Below are 20006 nucleotides of genomic sequence, written 5' to 3'. Positions count from 1 at the left end.
TGCTCCCTGTTACCTGGTACCTAATTTCCTGTTCTGTAGTTCGAACTCATGCCAACGGTTCTGCAGTAAGATAATGTGACCAACAGCACAGATAATAGGATACAGCAGTTTATATTGCTGTATTTTAAATTTTACTTTTCCTGAAATAAAAAAAAAGAACTTAACGGTTCTTATCACAGATGGATAATGTAAATATAGTTTAAAAGAGAAGCACCCGTTATCACTTTAAGAATTCTTTGTTGCCTAAAATATATTGTGATAGAGCTCCTGGAAGTGGCTTTGCACTACAGTGTTCTCTGATAGAAAGTAATTACACTATTAACTGCATTTGTGGAACTGTGAGTGGCCAAATGGTACTTGAGGTTTTATTTTTCTACGGATGAAGTGAATAACTTAACAATCCCTTCTCATTCACTGTAAGTGGGTTATTAATGTTGTCAGTCGTGTTAAAATTCTTAAAAAGGCTACTGAAATAATTCCATAAATATTACCTATCGTGCAGTTCCATTTGCTATGCAAACATGTCTTAAAAGAAGTATATGTCTGTGGCAGAGTGGTTGTAGGTGCGCAGGTGTGGTGACGTCACGGACCAGGAAGAAGTGCAACAACAAAAAGGTACGGGGCTGAAACTGAAGCTCTATGGCTATGCTCAGTGTTTTATTAAATAATAAAGAAACAGTTTAAACAAAAAACACAATAACAAAGAAAAGGGCTTGTTGGCCAACAAAACAGACACCAACAATTATGGTTTCTTGTAAGCAATGAGTACCTTGTTCGCTGGTTGGTAGCATTCGTCTCTTTCTCTTAACTCTCCCTTAGCCTTCTCCACATGAGCCCGGAGTGGGTCTCTTTTTTATATCCTGTGGCTGGAGCCTTAATTACCCATTGATCAAACAATTACCTTATTAAGGCTCCAGCCACATTCTCACAAGATATTTTAAGGATGGGGAAGTAACCCCATCCTTTCCAAATAACAATAATGCCGGCTTTTCGTCGGCCAATAATAATAATAAACAATAACGTCGGACGGTTTTCGTCCGTCCGCACAAAAATACAATAATAATAATAATAATAATAATGATTTGTATTACATGATAGTAGATGTTAAAACGTCATGCTGATTTGAACTCCGCTCTCGCCAAGATAAACACAAACTAAGATGTAGCTTTACAGTAAACTAATGTGATCCATCTGCATCTCCATCCATTTGCGTTTCTTTCAATCTGATGATGCAGATATCCTTCTGCCTGGTGTTGATGGCTGAAGTGTAATGCTGGATCCAGGGATCAGCTTATATTGCCTCCCCAGTGCATCAGCACACACAACGGCTGTGATGCTGGCTCCGGGGATCAACCACAGTGCGGTCTCCCCAGCGCATCAGCATCACAACCATCTAGATTGAGTTAAGTAGGGTACGTCTCTGGGGTCTTCAAGTGGGCACCTTCCGTCCTCTGTGTTTCGTCAACTAGCCCATGACACCTCAAGAGGGCTCGACAGTGATTCTGGCGTCCCAGCATCACCCCCCTCTGTCCTCCACTCAACTCAGCCCAGCTTATTTACCTGTACATCAATGTTGCTTTCTTTCTATTGTGCTTGAGTTCCCCAGCCAGAATCTTTCCTTCTCAACCACAGCCAGTTGCTGCACTTTTCTGTTGCTTCAGATAAGTTCTTCACTGTGCGACGCAACTTTTGGCCACTGAATCTGTCATCTCTGAGAAACCGGGTTGTAGAGTGTGCCACAAATCCTTGACAACCCACCTCCATTGGGTAAAGCAGCTTCAGCAGCTAGTTGAGCATACCGAAGTTTCTTCCTCTCATACGCCTCATCCACAGCATCCTCCCATAGCACTGTTAACTCTACCAGATGAACAAGCCGTGCTGATCCAGACCACAAGAGAATGTCTGGTTGAAGGTTAGTGGTGGCAATCTCAGGTAGAAAAATAATCAGTTGACCAGCATCTGCCAGCATTTTCCAGTCTCTAGCAGCTTCCAGTTGTCCTGGGCGAGGCTTGGTTTTAACACCTTTTCTTGGTGGTTGCTCTCCTGGATGGAGGAATGTTGTGTTTTGTGTGTAATGCTTTGATGGAATTGGTGGCAACTTATTGGTCATGTTACGCTTGTCTTCCAATGCTAAGGCCAGACGTCGCAGCACCTGGTCATGGCGCCAAGTAAACTGTCCTTGGTTAAGAGCCACCTTACATCCTGTCAAAATGTGCCTTAATGTTGCAGGTGATGAACACAAAGGACATGAGGGATCCTCACCCACCCAGAGGTTTAGGTTCTGTGGTCATGGGAGAACATCATATGTTTATCTGATGAGGAAACTGATCCTACTCTGTTCAGTTGTCCATAGGTCTTGCCAGCCAATCTTGCATTGTTCCACACTCATCCATTCTCCCTGCTTGACCTGGGAAACTGTCTTTACACACCTCATCCGCTCCTCCTTTGATTTACCAGCTTCCTCCGTTGAGCTGGGGCTGCCTTGTGCCATGCAGGAGGAGCTGAACTGAGACCAAGACCCCCTCTTCCATGCTGAACTTGCCCCATAATATCACAGATTGAAAGGGCAGCCTTTGCATCTTCCACGGCTTTCTTTGCCGCCCACTTTCTTCCAGTTTTCAACACAGGTGCTGCCTCCCTTATGCATTTGTTGCGTGAATCTACTAATGTCATTTCCAGTCAGACATTGGTGCACTTAAACTCCTCGGTTAGAGCAGAGACTGGTAGCTGCAATATTCCTTTACCATAAAGTCCCTCTCTGCTGAGGCAGCGTGGAGCTCCCAACCATTTCCTAACGTATGAACTGATTAAAGCTTCCAGCTTCTCCACTGTTGTCAAGGAAACCTAGTACACAGTGGCCACAACAGCCTTGGCAGTAGACCAAACTGAAAGCACCAGAGTTTCAGTTTGCCTGGTAAAGCGCTGCTGTCTATGCTCTTTAAACCTTCCACTGCTTGTTGTCTAACTTCTCCCACACGAACTGTGTCCTTTAGATCCCCGTCGTACCATCTCCCAAGACTCTTCACTGGCTTCTCAGACACTGTTGGTATTGCCTCACCATTAATGTAGAACCTTTTATCTACTACTTTTCCTTTAATTATGAGATGCTCCTTGATTTAGTGGGCTTGAATTTCATTCGTGCCTATTCAATGTTTTTGGTTAATTTGCCCAATAACCGATTAGTGCAGGCTACTGTTGTAGTTAAGGTTGTCATGTCATCCATGTATGCTCGAATTGGTGGTAGTCACATTCCAGAAGCCAAGCGCTCTCCTCCCACTATCCATTTTGATGCCCTAATAATTACTTTCATTGTCATGGTAAAAGCCAGTGGAAGAATGGTGCATCCTGCCATTATTCCAACCTCTAGGCATTGCCATGTAGTGCTGAATTCTGAAGTTGAAAAATTAAATTGCATATCTCCAAAGTAGGCTTTCACTAAATTTGTTACTGTCATCGGTACACTGAAAAAATCAAATGCTGCCCAAAGAAGTTCATGTGGCACTGAACCATATGCATTCGCCAAATCCAGGAATGTCACATGAAGCTCCTTCCTCTCCTTTTTAGCTGATTGAATTTGTTGCCAGACTATGCTGATGTGTTCTAAGCATCCTGGGAAACCTGGAATGCCTGCTTTTTGTACTGAAGTGTCAATGAAGCAGTTCTTTAATAGGTAGGTTGACAATGTCTGAGCAATAATGCGGAAGAAAATCTTGCCTTCTACATTTAATAGGGAAATAGGACGAAACTGACTGATTCTTGCAGAATTTTTCTTTGGGTATAAAGACACCACCTGCTCAGCGCCATGCTCTTGGTACAACCTGTTTTTCCCATGTCACTTTCATCAATTTCCACAGGATTCGTAGAACTCCAGAAGCACTCTTGTATACTCTGTACGGAACTCCATTAGGCCCTGGAGATGATGACACCCTTGCTTTTTTCACAGCTTGCTCAACTTCTTTCCACTTAGGTGCACAGTCCTCCATTTTGTATTCTGGTGGATTGATAGGTGGGATGTCTGAAGGAATTGACATAGGCTCCTGCCTTTTTGAATCTGTATGTATTTACTCCAAATATCTCTCCAGCTCAAACTTAGATGATTTTAGTGTGCCATTTTTCTCACTGGTGAATAACTTTACACATTTGAATGGGTCTTTATAAAAGTTAGTTCTCGCATGCTTCTTCTTTTTGTAGTGTTTCCGTAGGCGCTCAGCTCTGCACAATGTTGCAAGCTTATCTTTTATAACCCTTTGTAACAGATGAGTCCCTCCTTCTGACTTTGTTCTGCTCTTTTCCATTGCTTCCTCAGCTGCCTCCTTTCTCTAACTAAGCGTTCAATCTCCTGCTGCCCTCTAGACTTTCCAGGAATAGTTTGTACTTTTTCCTTCCTTTTTTCAACTCCAAACCTCTCGCTTCCCCAAATGTCCCCAAATTCATCCAGCTTCTTTTCAACTGTTCCACTTAACCTTTCCAACGCAAAACAGAGATCCATGTTTACTGTGTCCCACACAGTTTTCTCACAAGCTCTTGGCCATTTAACTCCAGGCTTGTGCCCGTTGATGATAATAATAATAATAATAATAATAATGAAAACAATAATCATACATAAATAAAATACACACAAGGGGAGGGCACCCCGTCACAATGTGGTACCATACTAAGTTAAAGAAAGAGCTTTGTTTGCAATAACATTAACCAGTCAGCCACTTCCCGTTTAGACAGACATGCTTTGACCCTGAAGATATTTCTGAGGTTAAAGAAATGCAAGTATAACAGAAAACATCTGAAAAGAAACCATACAAAGCAAGACCTTTCTTCACCGTAGTATGGTACCAGATAAGTTTTGAAAAACAAAATATACGTTATTGCTTATTTTACAACAGCACATATGAGACCTACTGTATGTAGCAATGTGCATAAGTAAGATTGATGGAAATATTTCATCAGCTTTTAAAAAAAGAAAAAAAAAATGCACTATAGAATTTGTTTATGTAAAAAATATGCCAATTAACCCTTTAAATTACACTGTGATCTAAACATGTGTGATAAAGTATAGGGGAAGTTATAAAAGTAATGTACATGGGACCCCAGATATTGCATAGTTTATTCCCTTTAAGATGAGGTGGGCTTTGAAATAAGCGAAAAGAGGAAAATGTAGTATTTGGCATTTAACAAGGAAGAGAGAGACTATATTTCCCAGAATGTCTCTGATCAGAAAAGCCAGGTAATGGAAACTTACGGTTTCCTAATGAGGCACACCTGTCTGTAGTCAAACAGACAGATATATGAAGACTGGTTTTACAAATCATGGGTTGTCAGTGTGAAGGCTGGGACCTGTATATAGGCCTGGTTTCTATGCACTGGAAAGGTTTGAAACCTTGGCATATATAATGTATTCTTCTCTGTTGATTGTGACATTGTTACGTTTGAATCAGTAAATGACTTAGCTGTCTGGTGGATTGTTTAAAGTTAGCGCTCCAGCATGGGGCAAAGTTTTTGATTTGTTTTGTTTTTTATACGGCTAATCTTATGCGGAGAGTTGTGAGAATCATATTTACAGTCTTCCACTAACACAGTAGTTCAGTCTACAGTGTGGAGTAGCGGTGAGGGCTCTGGACTCTTGGCCGGAGGGTTGGGGGTTCAATCCCTGGTAGGGGACACTGCTGCTGTACCCTTGAGCAAGGTACTTTACCTAGATTGCTCCAGTAAAAACCCAACTGTATAAATGGGTAATTGTATGTAAAAATAATGTGCAAAAAAAAAAAAAATGTATTTGTATGTAAAAATTATGTGATATCTTGTAACAATTGTAAGTCGCCCTGGATAAGGGCGTCTGCTAAGAAATAAATAATAATAATAATAATAATAATAATAATAATAATAATAATAAAGGTGTTTTGAAAATACCTCTTTAGCTTATTGCTGGCATTTACAATAACAATAAAAAAATATGAAGTTTAGTAACAGTTCAGCAATGTCATGTGAGAGTAATCCTATGTACAGTACTCCACAAATTAAGTTTTTAGCATTTTACTGGCATTACAATAACCAGGATAAAAGCGTATTGACTGACTCGTTGCTCTACACAGGATCTCTGCGGTGTGTCACCCGATTGTAATTTAAATAGCGCCCCTTTTAATGTAAACACATAATTAATCCTCTCATTTGTTTTTTTTCCCCCCAATTCTGCAGTGTTATTTGCAAGATTTAAAAAGAGGCATGTCTCCAGACAGAATGGGTGTGTTCACAGAGATCATTCTGCGCAGATTCTGTGCAGAATCTGACCAATTTAGCCAATGGATGCGTTCACGAAGATCATTGGTTAATTTTTTTTACATTTTTTTTATTTCGTATTGCTGTAATGTCTCTAACTGTCTATGTATTGTTGTTTGTTGTATTTATGTTGCCTCTTGGCCAGGTCGGCATTTTAAATGAGAACTTCTCAATGTCTTTACCTGGTTAAATAAAGGTTTGAATTGAATTGAACTGAATTGAAATTGGTCCGATTCTGCACAGAATCTGCACAGAATGATCTCTGTGAATGCACCCAATGTCTTTATGAAACCAACAGTGTGTAGTATAGTGACTACATTCTTTACACAGTAAAGTGATCAATTTCCTTTAAGGATTGTATAGCTAGAAAAATATTTTTGAGCTAATTTCTTCGTCGTTAGAAAATATAATTCAATTAAGAAATGGACATGGTATGTCTTCTTCAATTACTATACACTAATGTGCTGATTACATTTTTACCAGTTTCAAAACGCTTGAGATGATTTCTGACAGACACAAATATGCTTATGTTAATGCTTTGTAAGAATGCTCTCAAAATAATAGGTTTACCTCGAGAGGCAGGAGGCTCAATTAAGGTTGACATTTATGATAATAACTTGCGAAAAGTTAGTAAACTGAGTGCGAATGTTGTTGCCAGTTACTGCAAAAAATGTGCGCATTTTAGCCTAAGAGGGAACGCTGGTCCAGATTAACATGTGTTCCAGATCATTAGCTACTGATGTAAAGACCTATAAAACCTGCAGGATTGGGGCTCTCCAGGACCAGGGTTGGAGACCCCTGCTGTAAGGGGAGCTTGTATGAGCTTGCAAACCAGTGACTGTCCTACTACTGCTAATATCTTATAAACCATGTAAGCTGACGACTTCACTTTGACCTGGGACCTAAGATTTATATTGGGGGTCAGGTGACTTTTTGGTTTTCCGCGTGATAAAGACATAACACTTAAATATATTGGCTCCATACTCAGTAAACATACTTATTCTGTGATTCCCTAGGTCAGTTTTGATTGTGGGTATTGTACAAGAAAAATGCTACAGTTTTTTTTAGTAAAGTTGCCAGCTCCACCGTGTCAAAGAACTATTTTAGGTAGTGACTTTGTTATTTTCAGGGTTATATAAACACTGCATGATTAATGTGTTGGTGACCATGACATTGACCTCTGACCTAATGTGGCTGCCATATTGAGGTTGTGTGACCTTTGAAGTTACAGCTGCGAAAAGTACACTTTGAGCTACTTTTTTAAATGTTTGGTGAGCTGTATTCTTTGACTTTATTACTTTCTTGCCATTACCAAATTCGTCCACTAAAACATAACCCTTTCACTGCTACATTGCATTAACCCAGGATTCCCAAGCTTTTTCATTGTAGGGACCACCTTGGTGTTTGGATTTTTCCCACGGACCATTTGCCACGTAGCATTTTGAAACTAATTTGTATGTATATATGTATAAGTACATGTAGAAAGTAAATTATTTATAAAACATACCTAACTTAATGAGATTCCTGGGCTTGAATCCTCACTACCAGTTCATCAAGGAATGTTGTCGTTTTACGTATTGAAAGTTGCTGATGGCAAAGTTCCTGTTTCTTTTGTTTAAAAAAGTAGTTATTTTTCACATTGTGAATGCTTTGTAGATAAATGGCGTCTCAGTTTTGCAGGATTAAGAGTTGTGTTTGACAAAATCTCCTGACAAATAATGCACTGGGGCTTGGGTCATCCTCGGATCCAGTAAATGTAAATACCAGTGCTGGTCCCCGCAACAGTTACCCCATGTAGCAAATGAATCTATCCATTTCTAACGCAACTTATCGCACGCACTGAGTCGCCAGCTTCGCTTCATGTACATATAACAAACGCATCGGACTACGAAGACGAGGTGGGTGGGATGCAATTTGAAAAAAAAAAGAAATGATTGGAGAGTGTACAGGATGTTACATACCACTGGTGGGCTGTGATTTGTAAATTAAACGGGGTTGCTGTCAATAGGATTTATAGTATTTTGGTTAAATATGACAGCGTCAGAACAGACTGTACACATTATTTCCAGAAGTAGTGTGAGACATTAAACCTAGCTGAATAAGCCCATATGATAACGTGGAGCTCAGATCGATCATTCACACTACGTACGGTACAGTTCACAAGTGAAGCAATAAATATAGCCTCTCTTTATTTCATATTAACTTCTGTTAGTATATGCAGCTAACCTCTCCAAAAACGTATAATATGTAAATAGGAATATAGGTTTTAGCACCAGCACGATACTTAGCAGTTGTTTTTAAATGGGTTTTCTCTCTCCTCGCTCTCTTCACTCCCGGTACTCTCCTCTGTATACTCTCCCCGCAGCACGGACAGCTGCAGGTTCTTATACTCTGGCCAAGGGGTTAACTAGCTTTTAATTATCTTATTACCCCTCAGCCACAGTCTGCACGAGTTTAGTAAGGATGCGTGACTGTCAGCTAGTTAAATAATCAGTAGCTGATCAGCCACACATCCTCACAAAGTTTTTAAAAATACCAAAACAATAACAAAAGACGCAGCGCTTTTATCCGCAGCCAACAATAATACAAAAACAGTGCACAAATATATAGGGGCGGGACACTCCACCACACACATTTTATATTATTGAAAATGAAAAGTACTAAAACTGTGGTTTTAATAGCTCTTTTTTGTTTGTTTGTTTGTTTGTTTGTTTGTTTGTTTGTTTTTAGTCATTCCAACAAAGTTAGGAATATTCAATGCAGTGCAGCGAAAAGGCTGGAACAGGCATTAGTTAGTTAGTTAGTTATATTTATTTATTTATTTATTTATTTATTTATTTATTTATTTAGTTAGTTAGTTAGTTAGTTAGTTAGTTAGTTAGTTAGTTTTATTTATTTATTTATTTCTTTCCTGAACAGAGAAAGAGCACGGAATACAAAGATGTGCATTTACGTGAATGCTAGATGTGTGTTTTTTTTTATTTCTTTATTTTTTTTAAATAATGAAGACTAAAAAAAATAAGTCTAATTCTACCTTCATAGTGTCTAAGTTATTTATTTAGTATTTGTTTCACATAAGAAAGCTTTTTCAGTTCAATGGCGGCTTTGAAGGTGATGCTTGGTATTGCATAAAATCGAGCTGTCATATTAATTTTATAAACACACCCGTAATAAAAGAAAACGATAAAGTGGAAAAATTCAGACTACATACATATCTTGTAATTATATATAGAGCCCTGTGTTCTTAAAGGTTAGATTTAGGGTTAGGCATTGGGTTAGGATTAAGTTTTAGGGCTGGGGTTGTTTAAGGTTAGGGTTAAGGTTGGGGTTGGGTTAGGGTCATGGTGGGTTGATGTCAGAGAGGTGCCGAGCTTGGGAAGTGAAAGCTGGGAGTGCTTGGCAAATGCCCTAGAATCATCTGATGCACTGAGGACAGTTTCTAGTGAATATTCCTTTCTGCTGCACCGTAGACACGGTCTGAAGAGAAACGGAAGCTCTGACTAGCACTTGCGCATATGTATTATTTGAAGCGAAGAGAGGTTTGTTTCTAAAATGCCTAAACCGCACATAACAATTAAACAACCATGCAAAGAATTTGAGCATGAAGGGATGTATGCAGCTGACGGTGACAAAATAATGATGTGCAGATTTTGCAGCTGTCGACTGGAATGGGAGTCGAAAGATACTGTCGTTAAGCATCATTAGCTGTTTATTGCTTTTGGGCAAAATATGGCTTGTTTGCTTGTACAGTCTTTTGCATTAGTATGCTAATTCCTTGTTTTATTTCAAGTGGTGCACACTTTGCACTGGAGCAAATGCTGTTTTGGTTTGAATGGATTTGAATGAATGAATCTGCTTTGTTTAGTGTTAAATACTGAGAAACCACAAGCTTGTTGTATACTGGAGCCCCACAGTAGTAGGGCAGTGTCGATGTTTAATATATTTATATATTAAGTAGTATATTATATATACTACTTAAATCGCGGTACATTTACGTATTTTTAACGGGTATGTTGCGGAATAAAATGAGGATTTCATGGACATTTCGCGGACCTGTTTAAACATTAAATAAACCTAAGTAGACAGTATTTCAGAACACTATGAAGCCTAAAAATAGTGGTACTTGCTTCCTTACTAAAACAGAGTGCTGTCATTTGTTAAAGGCAAGCATGCAGCATCCCCCAGCAGTTGACTTGCCCATACATTGAGACTGCACGTTCTGCATCCACTGAATTGGTTGGAAGTTAAGGCAAAGCTTTGCCAAGTTATACAGATGTGGCAATCGATAAGAAACAGCCCAAAAACTCGGTTACACAAGGGCATTTGGCATACTTTAATAAAGACAATGTATGCAGCACGTTCGTTCATATTATTTGTCCCACCGAATAATTTATTTTATTAGTAGCGAGTCAAAACATAGAGAACGTGGCTATTCGGGTCTAAAATTCCAACTGCAAAAAGTAAGCAGCAGGTTGAAGCGAGGTGGCTGTGCTAGATCGCTTTAGTACTGATTTACCTTGCAGACAGGAATACTTTTTGTCTGGGCTGACTTTCCAGTTTGTTTTCTGAAAGCTGTTTATTTTACATTGTGTTTAGCAGCCTCTGTAGTTGCCTTTTGTTTAATGTGTGATTCTTAAGCTAAATAGCGATCAATCGTATTTTCTCCAAAGACACATTAAGATATGCAAAACAATTACCTCAGTCTGCATGTACAGTTTCTTTGGGAAATATCTTGAAACGATCATCAGCTGAAATATATTTTGCTTTTTTGTCGTCCATTTCTACTATTTTACCTCCAATGCTGAAAACTAGATTTTAGCAGCCTAAATCAAAACAATGCACCAACTTTGTCCCACCCCCTACTGCACAGTACTACAGATCACATAAAAGCAGTAAAGACGCACTGATAGGCTAATTAAAACTTTGTCATTTGAATAGTAAACAAGAACGTTAAGCGCTTTGGATAATTTTTTTGTGTAAATGTTATTTGTGGACGTTTTTTGTTTGTTTGTTTTTTGCTTAAGTGCAATGCACATGGGACGGCGAAGGAATCAAAAAGGGCTATCTACGGAAGGAAGATATGTAGTTTGCATTGCTTGCGTTGTGCAGTAGTTCATTTAAACAAGGTTTATTTTTTTTCCTCTCTGTACTTGTTTGTATGCATTGGCCCCTAAGAGGTGAATTTCGCGGTGACACCTCAATTTCACGATTTCCGCGAAATCACGATTTAGGTAGACCCCTATATGCAAGTGTTTGCGGTGGAACAACTCAGACAACTTTAAACTGTGAGAACTTCTGATTAACGGAACCCATTCCAGTTGGAAACCTTCCAACAAGCCAAAGATAATGTTGCAGGACTGTTGGATATCAGGACCTACCTCCCTTTGAAAAGAACTATTGTTTATTGCAAGCCGAAGCAAAGTACCGTCTTCTTTCGTTGGAACTTCAAACTGAGAGAGATGGGAGAAGCTGCAGTGTTCATCACCATAGAGGATTGGCTTCTTTTGTTGAAAATCGATAAGTATTCAACATATCAAATATTAAACATTTTATGACTTGAGAAATTAACTGTGGCTAATGCTATCAAGTTAGTGGTTAAATTGTTCTAGGAATAGAATATAACTTATTGTTTTAGAGTATGCAAGAAATGTATTTTGTTTGTTGAAATGTGTAACTAAAAGGAGTTACCTAATAAATGCAGAGAATTTGATCATTGCCCCATTTCTGAGTTAATTTGAATATAGATTCAATTGAGGTCGATAACATAGTGCTTAGTTTGGTAGATCATGGCTAAACTAAATTAACATGGTAAAACTAATTTGATAAATTAGTTATTGGAATGTTGGATTCTGTTCTGAATGGGAAGTTGAATTAATTCACATGCATTTGATATGAAACATGATCAATTACAACGAGAAAAGAGTATTGAAAATACTCATGCAAAGTAGACACTGTGTGATCAGCCGTAATTAATATAAGTATATTAACCATGTATGCTAATAATGTGTTGGTCACTGTATTCACGCATATCTCTAATCAGTCGCCTTTCCTTTTTGTTATATAAGATTAGTTCTTAAATAAAATCTTGTTTTATATTTCTGATACGTTGTGTGACTGTCGATTTATTGTCAAGGGAATTTGGGTTCTACATGATGCGGAACTCATAAGGTGTGTATATATATATTTCACTACATTTTGGGGTCCCTGGGTGGACGACTAGAGACTTATTTATTTACTTCAAGGTAATGTTGCATTTTACCCCCTGAAAATACATATTACTCTGTGTTAAAATTAGAGGGTAAGTTACTCCCAGACCCAAAACCTTATCTGGAGCATTGGTTGGTACATAGTTGTTCCCTTTCAAGTACGTAATGTAACCATTACGTCCTAAAGACCCGAATCCTGAATATTGTATACCAAAGCTGCTCTTTGAGCATGTGACGCAGTTGTGACCCTGCCCCCAGAGGGATCAAAAGGACTGCGCTCACAGCTCTGGGCGCCATTTTTCCTTTCAAGACCGACCTGACTGAGAAACCTTGTTCAGATAAGTATATCTGTATATATTCACATTTTGTGTGTTTTTACACATTTTTTTATGTGATATTAAGCGAATCACTGAAATTAGGTTTTTCGATTTTTGCATATTTTTGTGCACTACAGCCTGTTGCTGGTTTATGTCCCGCTGCAGCCTTGTGCTCCGTGTGAAGCCAGCGGCTCAAGTCACTCCTTCCTAGGGATCCAGCATTAAAAGTTGGCTGACATTGTGCTCTCCCCCCCGGCTGCATAGCTCCGACTGGAGCTTATTATTCTCGTTTTTGTTGCTTTTGCTAATACAAGATGGTTATATATATATATTTTTTATATTTGTAATTGTTTAAATTGTTTCCCCTTCACGTACGAAATGTAACCATTACTGCATGGGTATTTACCTCCTAAAGACCAGAAACCTGAACAAGATATATCAAAGCTGCTCGGCCCGCCCCCGAGGACATAAAAACACTGGGGCCACAGACTTCAATGCCATTTCTCCTTTCAAGAACTGACCTGACAGTAGAGATGTTTCAGATATGTACTTGTTACTTTTTCTGCTATATATTTCACATTTATTGTGTTTTACACAATGTATATTAAAAAATATTAAAAATAATTGCTGTATTTAGTTTTACTAATTAAGCATATTTGTGCACTACAGTTACGTCCCAATGTGGCCTTGTGCCCCATGTGAACCCAGGGATCAAGCAACATAAGTCGGCTGAGTTTGTGCTCTCCCCCAGGCTGCAATAGCTCCGGCTGGAATTGTATATTTCTCATTTTGGCTAAAATTACAAGACGGTTTGTATATTTTATGTAATTATTACAATTACTGTATATTTCATGTACAGTTACCAGTGTTCAAGTCACTGACCTGGTACCGTACCTGTACCATTCCGGTACTGTACCGACCCGGTGCTAAAGTCACCGAACCGGTTCCGACCTGGTACCTTTCTGTACCGACCCCTTGCTAAAGTCACCAAACCGACACGGTTTTTACGTGGTCCTACACAGCTCGCTACTGACCAGTGCTCATGCCCCCCGGTCCGGTACCAAACCGGTCTTGTTTGGGTGCAGGCCTAGTTCAACAGCAGGGTTTCATCACTGTCTAAAGGCACTCTCTTGTTGGAAACAGCCGGGCCATCTCCGCCTCGGCATAGTGTTGGGCAGTGTCACCAGAAGGGAGGTCGTCACCACAGACACGTCCAGCCTGGGCTGGGGGCGCTTTGTGGAATGGCAGGGGTGCACGTCAGACTCAGGTTTTCAACCTTGATGCAGCTTCTGAGTGACCAGGTGTGGAGACTGCGCAAGCGCTGTGACCTGCTCAGTCAGGCACGGGGGACCGTATGGCATCCCAAGCCATTGAGCCTGTAGCTTTGGGTCTGGCCCCTGAACGGCTGCATTTGAGCCGTCTGGGTCTGTCCAATAGGGTTATTGACACCCTACAAAATACCAGAGCAGCGTCCACACGTTCCCAGTACGGGTACAAGTGGGGCGTCCTTCAGGATTGGTGTCTGCCTCGTGGGTTCGACCCTATGACCTTGTCCCATGGCAGTTATACTGCAATTTTTGCAGGACCGGTTGACGAGGGGAAATACCCCTCTGCTTTTAAAGCCTTATCTGGAAGCTATTTTAGCTTGCCATGTCAAAGTTGACTCCCCACCTCCTTTCCAGTCTGACAGGGAGTGACAGCTCCATACGCTCAGCCCAGTCCTGGCCCTGGCGCACTACGTTGACAGTACAAAAAGTTGGGAGTCAGTCCGATCAGTTTTTTTGCCTGCTATGGGTCCCATGGTCAAGCCCTGTCTAAACAGAGGCTGCCCAAATGGATAGCAGATTCAGTCAGTAGTGCCTATGAGCGAACCAACTTGCTCCCTCCAGAGAAGCTCACTGCCCATTCCATCAGGAATATGGCAACTTTCTGGGCTTTATTCCAGGGTGTATCTGCAATGCAGCGTTGTGGGCTACTCCCCATACCTTCACTATGTTCCACAGACTAAATGTCATGGATCTAAGCTTTACAGACTAAAGCTCTCCCTCAATTTTTTAGCCCTAGTTACTTGTTACTGGAGCTCCGTATGGTAATGCACAAGGCAGCCTCTCGGCTTAGCCTTGTAGCATTCCAGTCGTTCTGCAATATTGCCCTTGTGGCGGCTTTGGTACACTTACCTATGCGGTAATAGTTACATTTCATACTTGAAAGGGAACGTTAGGTTATTATCTTAACCCTGGTTCCCTGAAATAGAAATGTAACCATTAACCTTCAAAGTCACTACGTCCCATGATTGCAGCACGGTTGAAGGAAAAATGATGCTGAGATCTGTGCACACAGTCCTTTATACCCTCGGGGACGGGCATGACTCCGTCACAGGCTCGGCTGAGCAGCTTTGTTATAGAATATTCAGGCTTCTGGTTCTTTAGGAGATAAACACCCATGCGGCAATGGTTGCATTTCTATTTCAGGGAACCAGGGTTATGATAATAATCTAACATTTTTAATTGAAGCAGGTCTCTTTTATTGAATCCTCATTTGCCATTTTACCCTAAATTGAAAATTGTATGTATACAATGTTTTACTGTATTTTATGGAAAGGAAGCATTGCAACTGAACTCAGTTTAACTGAATAGTGCTGTGTTTCCCAGCCATGGTTGTCAGGGACCACTAATAATACCTGTTTCTAGGATACACATTTTACCCTCCATTTGAAAACTGATTTCTGATTTGAATCTTATACCTATCCACATTTCTGTTCCCTAGGTTGTGGAGAGCACCTTGTTCGAACCATGTTAGCCAGAGAATGTTCAATTGCCTTGCAGTCTGAAGATGCTCACCATGCCTTGCTGGAGACTATGCAAAATAAGTTTATCAGTAAGTATTGTGTAATTTCACCTCGATTTTTACATGGCTGTATGAATGGATTTATTCATTTTCTCAAAATTATTGAAATGTTTATCTAAGCAGATAAATGCTAGAACTGAGGAGAGTGTTGTATAAAGAATTATTACATACAAGCAATCTTTGCAAAGACTCAAACAATATTTTATTAGTTTTTAATGAAGAGCATTGCATTTTTTGTTTTAAAAGAAATACGTAATTTGAGTTAGATGCACATATTGTATATGGCTTATGCTACTATGATCAAAAATCATAATATTAAACGAGTTACCTTGAAATGGTAGCCAGTGTACTTCTCTACACAATTTAAGCTAAATATTTTGCACTTATATGACCAAAACACCTAAGCAAAAATTTGAGTTACAGCCTTGTGATCCAAACACAGCTTTCAAACCTGAAGTTTCTTGAAGGCTTAATTGACAAATTGCATATTGCAGAGGTAAATCCTATATTTTTTATCGCTTACCATGTACGTTGTTTCTCATAAAACCCCTGTTGTTTTCTTGCTCTGCACTGGTACAAATTCTGTGATGCCAGTTAAATGTGGGGAAAAAAAGATGTATTCAGTTTGTGTTATTGTATTTTATGGAAGGGAGCCATTTCAAGTTAACTTAAGTTTTACTAAATAGCACTGTATTCCCCAGCCCTGGCGCCCGTTTCACAAAAGCGATTTGCGACAATTCACAGTAGTAAGCACCTCGCAAATAAAAAATTGGGTTTCATAAAACGTTCGCAGGGCTCAACATTGCCGATTATTACCAGAAACCTGCAACAGCCAAACAGCAGCCACAAGTAGCAATTTTCATCTCCGATCCTATTAGAACATACAGTGCGTGTGTCTGTGTGTAATTAATTCATATAAAGAAAATGTACATGTGCTGGGTGCAATTGCTTTCCATGCACCCCCCCTGACGCTGGCCCAGCTGAGGGATCACTAATATTACCTGCTTCTGGGATCCACAGCCATAATGTACAGTAGCCAGGCTGTGCAGACTAGGCTAGGAGTCTAATTTCTACAATTTCACAGAATTGTTACTTTATACAGTCAATGAGTGTTGTACTTTCATTGAAAGCCAGCTTTATTTATGATAACCTAATTCAGGATAAGGTGGTTCTATACAAGCAAGGCTCTGAAAGCTTAAAGTGACCTTCCGTTTCCATCAAATGTGCTCAGGGCTGTGGAATACAAGTTTTCCTCTATATAACAAGTGGTAGCCGTGGCTGGTTTACTTTATTGTTTTAAAGCAGGCAACTCATATTTGTTTCCTCCTTGGTGTTCCCACAACCCCAGTGTGTGTACTCTGTGTTATCTTGAACAAGTCTGAGAGAGGCTTGGCAGGAAAATACAGGAGAGGTAGCCAACAGGGACAAGTGCAGTTCTTTTATATCTGACCGTTATAAAGCTGTCAGTAGCTGTCGTTTTGAGAGGCTTGTATCATGTTTACAGCAGGGATGTACAACTAACTCCCTATGGTGTCTCGGGCGCTAGGCCAAGTAGGGAATGACTGCCTCAGACATTTGTATCTCTTTAAGTAGTGGGTGACAGACAAACCAGTGGCACATGGGTTTATGTATGTATGTATGTCTTTATTTATTTATTTATTTATTTATTTTAGAGCTGCTGAGTGATTTAAAATATATATATTTTTAATAATACACAAATCAAAACACACAAAACCAAATAAACACCTAGCTCTTATCGAGCACTAACTACACACGCAGGAACCTAACTAACACAGGACGGCTAAGCCGTTTACCTGCCCCAAAACTTAATTAAACCACACAGGTTTGCACTATACCTTTTCACCCGACTGCTCGGAAGCAGCGCACCTATCCTGCTTCCTTCTACTCAGCAGCCTTGAGCACACTGGCTTCACTCCTTAAATACCCTGCACCTGGTCCTAATTTAATAACAACCACCAGGTGCAGGGGATAATTAAACAATAAAACAATTAACCAATTTAACTTAAACAATTAAACTAAAGCCAGTGTGCATTTTCACATGTTTTCTGCGCAGGGAGGTTTTAACCCCCTCCCTGCTGTCTCACAATAGATATTGTGACAGGGTAACCGAGCAGTGACGTCCCAGACCAGGAAGCTGACAGAGGCAGACAGGCACTTGCGGGTTTGAAAGCGCTGGTGGGCGTATTTCTTAAACAAAACTGAAAATAAAAAGGCTGTACAAACAAAAACACTGATCACAGAGCCAAATAAAAGCTTTAAACAAAACAAGTCTTGCAACACATAAAACAAAACAATATTGAGGTCAGGCTGGGCAGTTGCCTTTACTGATTCTCTAATCCTAGTTTTAGTTTTACTTTTTGTTTTTAGACTCACTTTTTTTCTTTTCTTTTTGTTTCGTGCTTCCCTGCTGTCTCTCATACCTCCTTCCAAACACACGTCCCCAAACAAATAATTCCTCTCCCCTTATATCCCTTGTGCCTGGAGCCTAATTAATCATCAGTTATTCAATAAAGGCTCCAGCCATATTCTCACATGTTTTTGGCAGGGAATCCCTGCCAACCACCACCAACACACAAACCAAACAATGCACTATTTACAGCCAGGGCCCAGCCCTGCCACATTATATATATATATATATATATATATATATATACACACACACACACACATTATATATATATATATATATATATATATATATATATATATATATATATATATATATATATATATATTATTGTTGTTTTTATTGTTATTATCGTTATTATTATTATCGTTATTATTATTTTTTAAATCTTGGTTTTAATAGCATATTTAATTGATAAAATTACTGCATCCATCTCATTCAAATGTGTTTTATTACTGATGTTGTTATTAATATTATTATTAACATCATCCAAAAAACAGTGCATCATAAAAACCCTGTTTTCTTATTTCTGGATTCATTTTGTTGGCCCCTCTTTATGGTTTTATATTTATTTACATGGAATTATACGGAAACACTCCAGCATTTGCTGTTAAATTGTTTGAACCAACTACTCAGTCACAATGAAGCCAGTTTGTTACTCACCTTACTGCATTTCAAATTAAACTGTATATTTTCTTCAGTGTCCTTTTAAAAGAGTGTTCCATTATTTTGTATAACTCTAAATAAAATAAAGCATTCAGAGTAATGCGTATGATGACATCACCGCAAGTCCAAGACCGTGCCGACATCACTAGCGAGGAATATTACCGCGCCGGCCATTACAGCGACTGCCCATAACAGCACAATGACATCACCACGCCGACCTACAATTCAATTCCCAGAAGACTCTGGGAGGTTCACAAACGCGTCACTTACCAGGAACTCCCCCCCCCCCCCCCCCCCCTCAGTATGCAGGTTTTAATATGACCTAGCAGTGTCAGTAAGACTCGTATTGCAAAATTGCAAAGCAGTTAAATTTCAGGTTTTACTACCAGCCCCCCATCCCATTTCTCAGAGGGTCCATTTTCCAAGGAAGAAATAAACAGTGGTTGTAGTTTCCGCTATTTTGGCTCCAAAACTGCCTTTGGTGTGTTTGTTTTGTCCGCCACCGCCACAATATGTAGAAACATTTGTTTGCCAGTTTGGCAGAGCACCTAAAAATGTAATCCTGGAAGCCAGGAGTTTTCAACCGACTGTACGCGTACCCCTGGGGGTACTTCTAAGAGTCATAGGGGGTACGCAGGACGACTCAGAAATGCACAAATAAAAATGAAATGATTTTTGTTAACAGTATTATACAATATCTCTAAACCACTGTGCATAAATATTACATTTTTGTTTACAGGTCAAAGCGAACTGCAGATAAAATTAAAAAACAAAACACAGAAAATATCACGTCCGTACTTACGCATGCGTGTTTTTGATTGAGTGGACAGGATCTCCATTAGGGTATGTGAAGCAGGCGCCTGGCGATTTCTTGTTGTTGTTATTATTATTATTATTATTATTATTATTATTATTATTATTATTATTATTATTATTAATAATTATTATTTATTTCTTAGCAGACGCCCTTATCCAGGGCGACTTACAGTTGTTACAAGATATCACATTATTTTACATACAATTACCCATTTATACAGTTGGGTTTTTACTGGAGCAATCTAGGTAAAGTACCTTGCTCAAGGGTACAGCAGCAGTGTCCCCGACCTGGGATTGAACCCACAACCCTCCAGTCAAGAGTCCAGAACCCTAACCACTACTCCACACTGCTGCCCCGGAGAGCTCTCTGTGCTGCTCATGAACTCTGCTGTTTTCAACGTGTTGTATAATTGACTACTTATTATTAATATTATTTAGTCATTTAGCAGACACTTG

The 20006-nt window shown here is 39.5% G+C and overlaps 1 protein-coding gene across 4 annotated transcripts in view; it reads left to right on the top strand.

Annotated features, from left to right (window-relative positions):
• Window positions 1-20006, top strand: part of tasp1 (taspase, threonine aspartase, 1) — a 95810-nt gene that overhangs the window by 38930 nt on the left and 36874 nt on the right. For all 4 annotated transcript variants that reach the window (XM_034017068.2, XM_059025456.1, XM_034921494.2 and 1 more), the window contains one exon: window positions 15560-15670. In XM_034017068.2, the coding sequence (XP_033872959.1) occupies window positions 15560-15670 (111 nt within the window). The remainder of the gene's footprint in view (window positions 1-15559; window positions 15671-20006) is intronic.

Source organism: Acipenser ruthenus, chromosome 6 (genome assembly GCF_902713425.1).
Source record: "Acipenser ruthenus chromosome 6, fAciRut3.2 maternal haplotype, whole genome shotgun sequence".
Lineage (NCBI taxonomy): Eukaryota > Metazoa > Chordata > Actinopteri > Acipenseriformes > Acipenseridae > Acipenser > Acipenser ruthenus.
The sequence above is the reverse complement of the archived record's forward strand: the minus strand, read 5'-3'. Positions and strand labels throughout refer to the sequence as shown.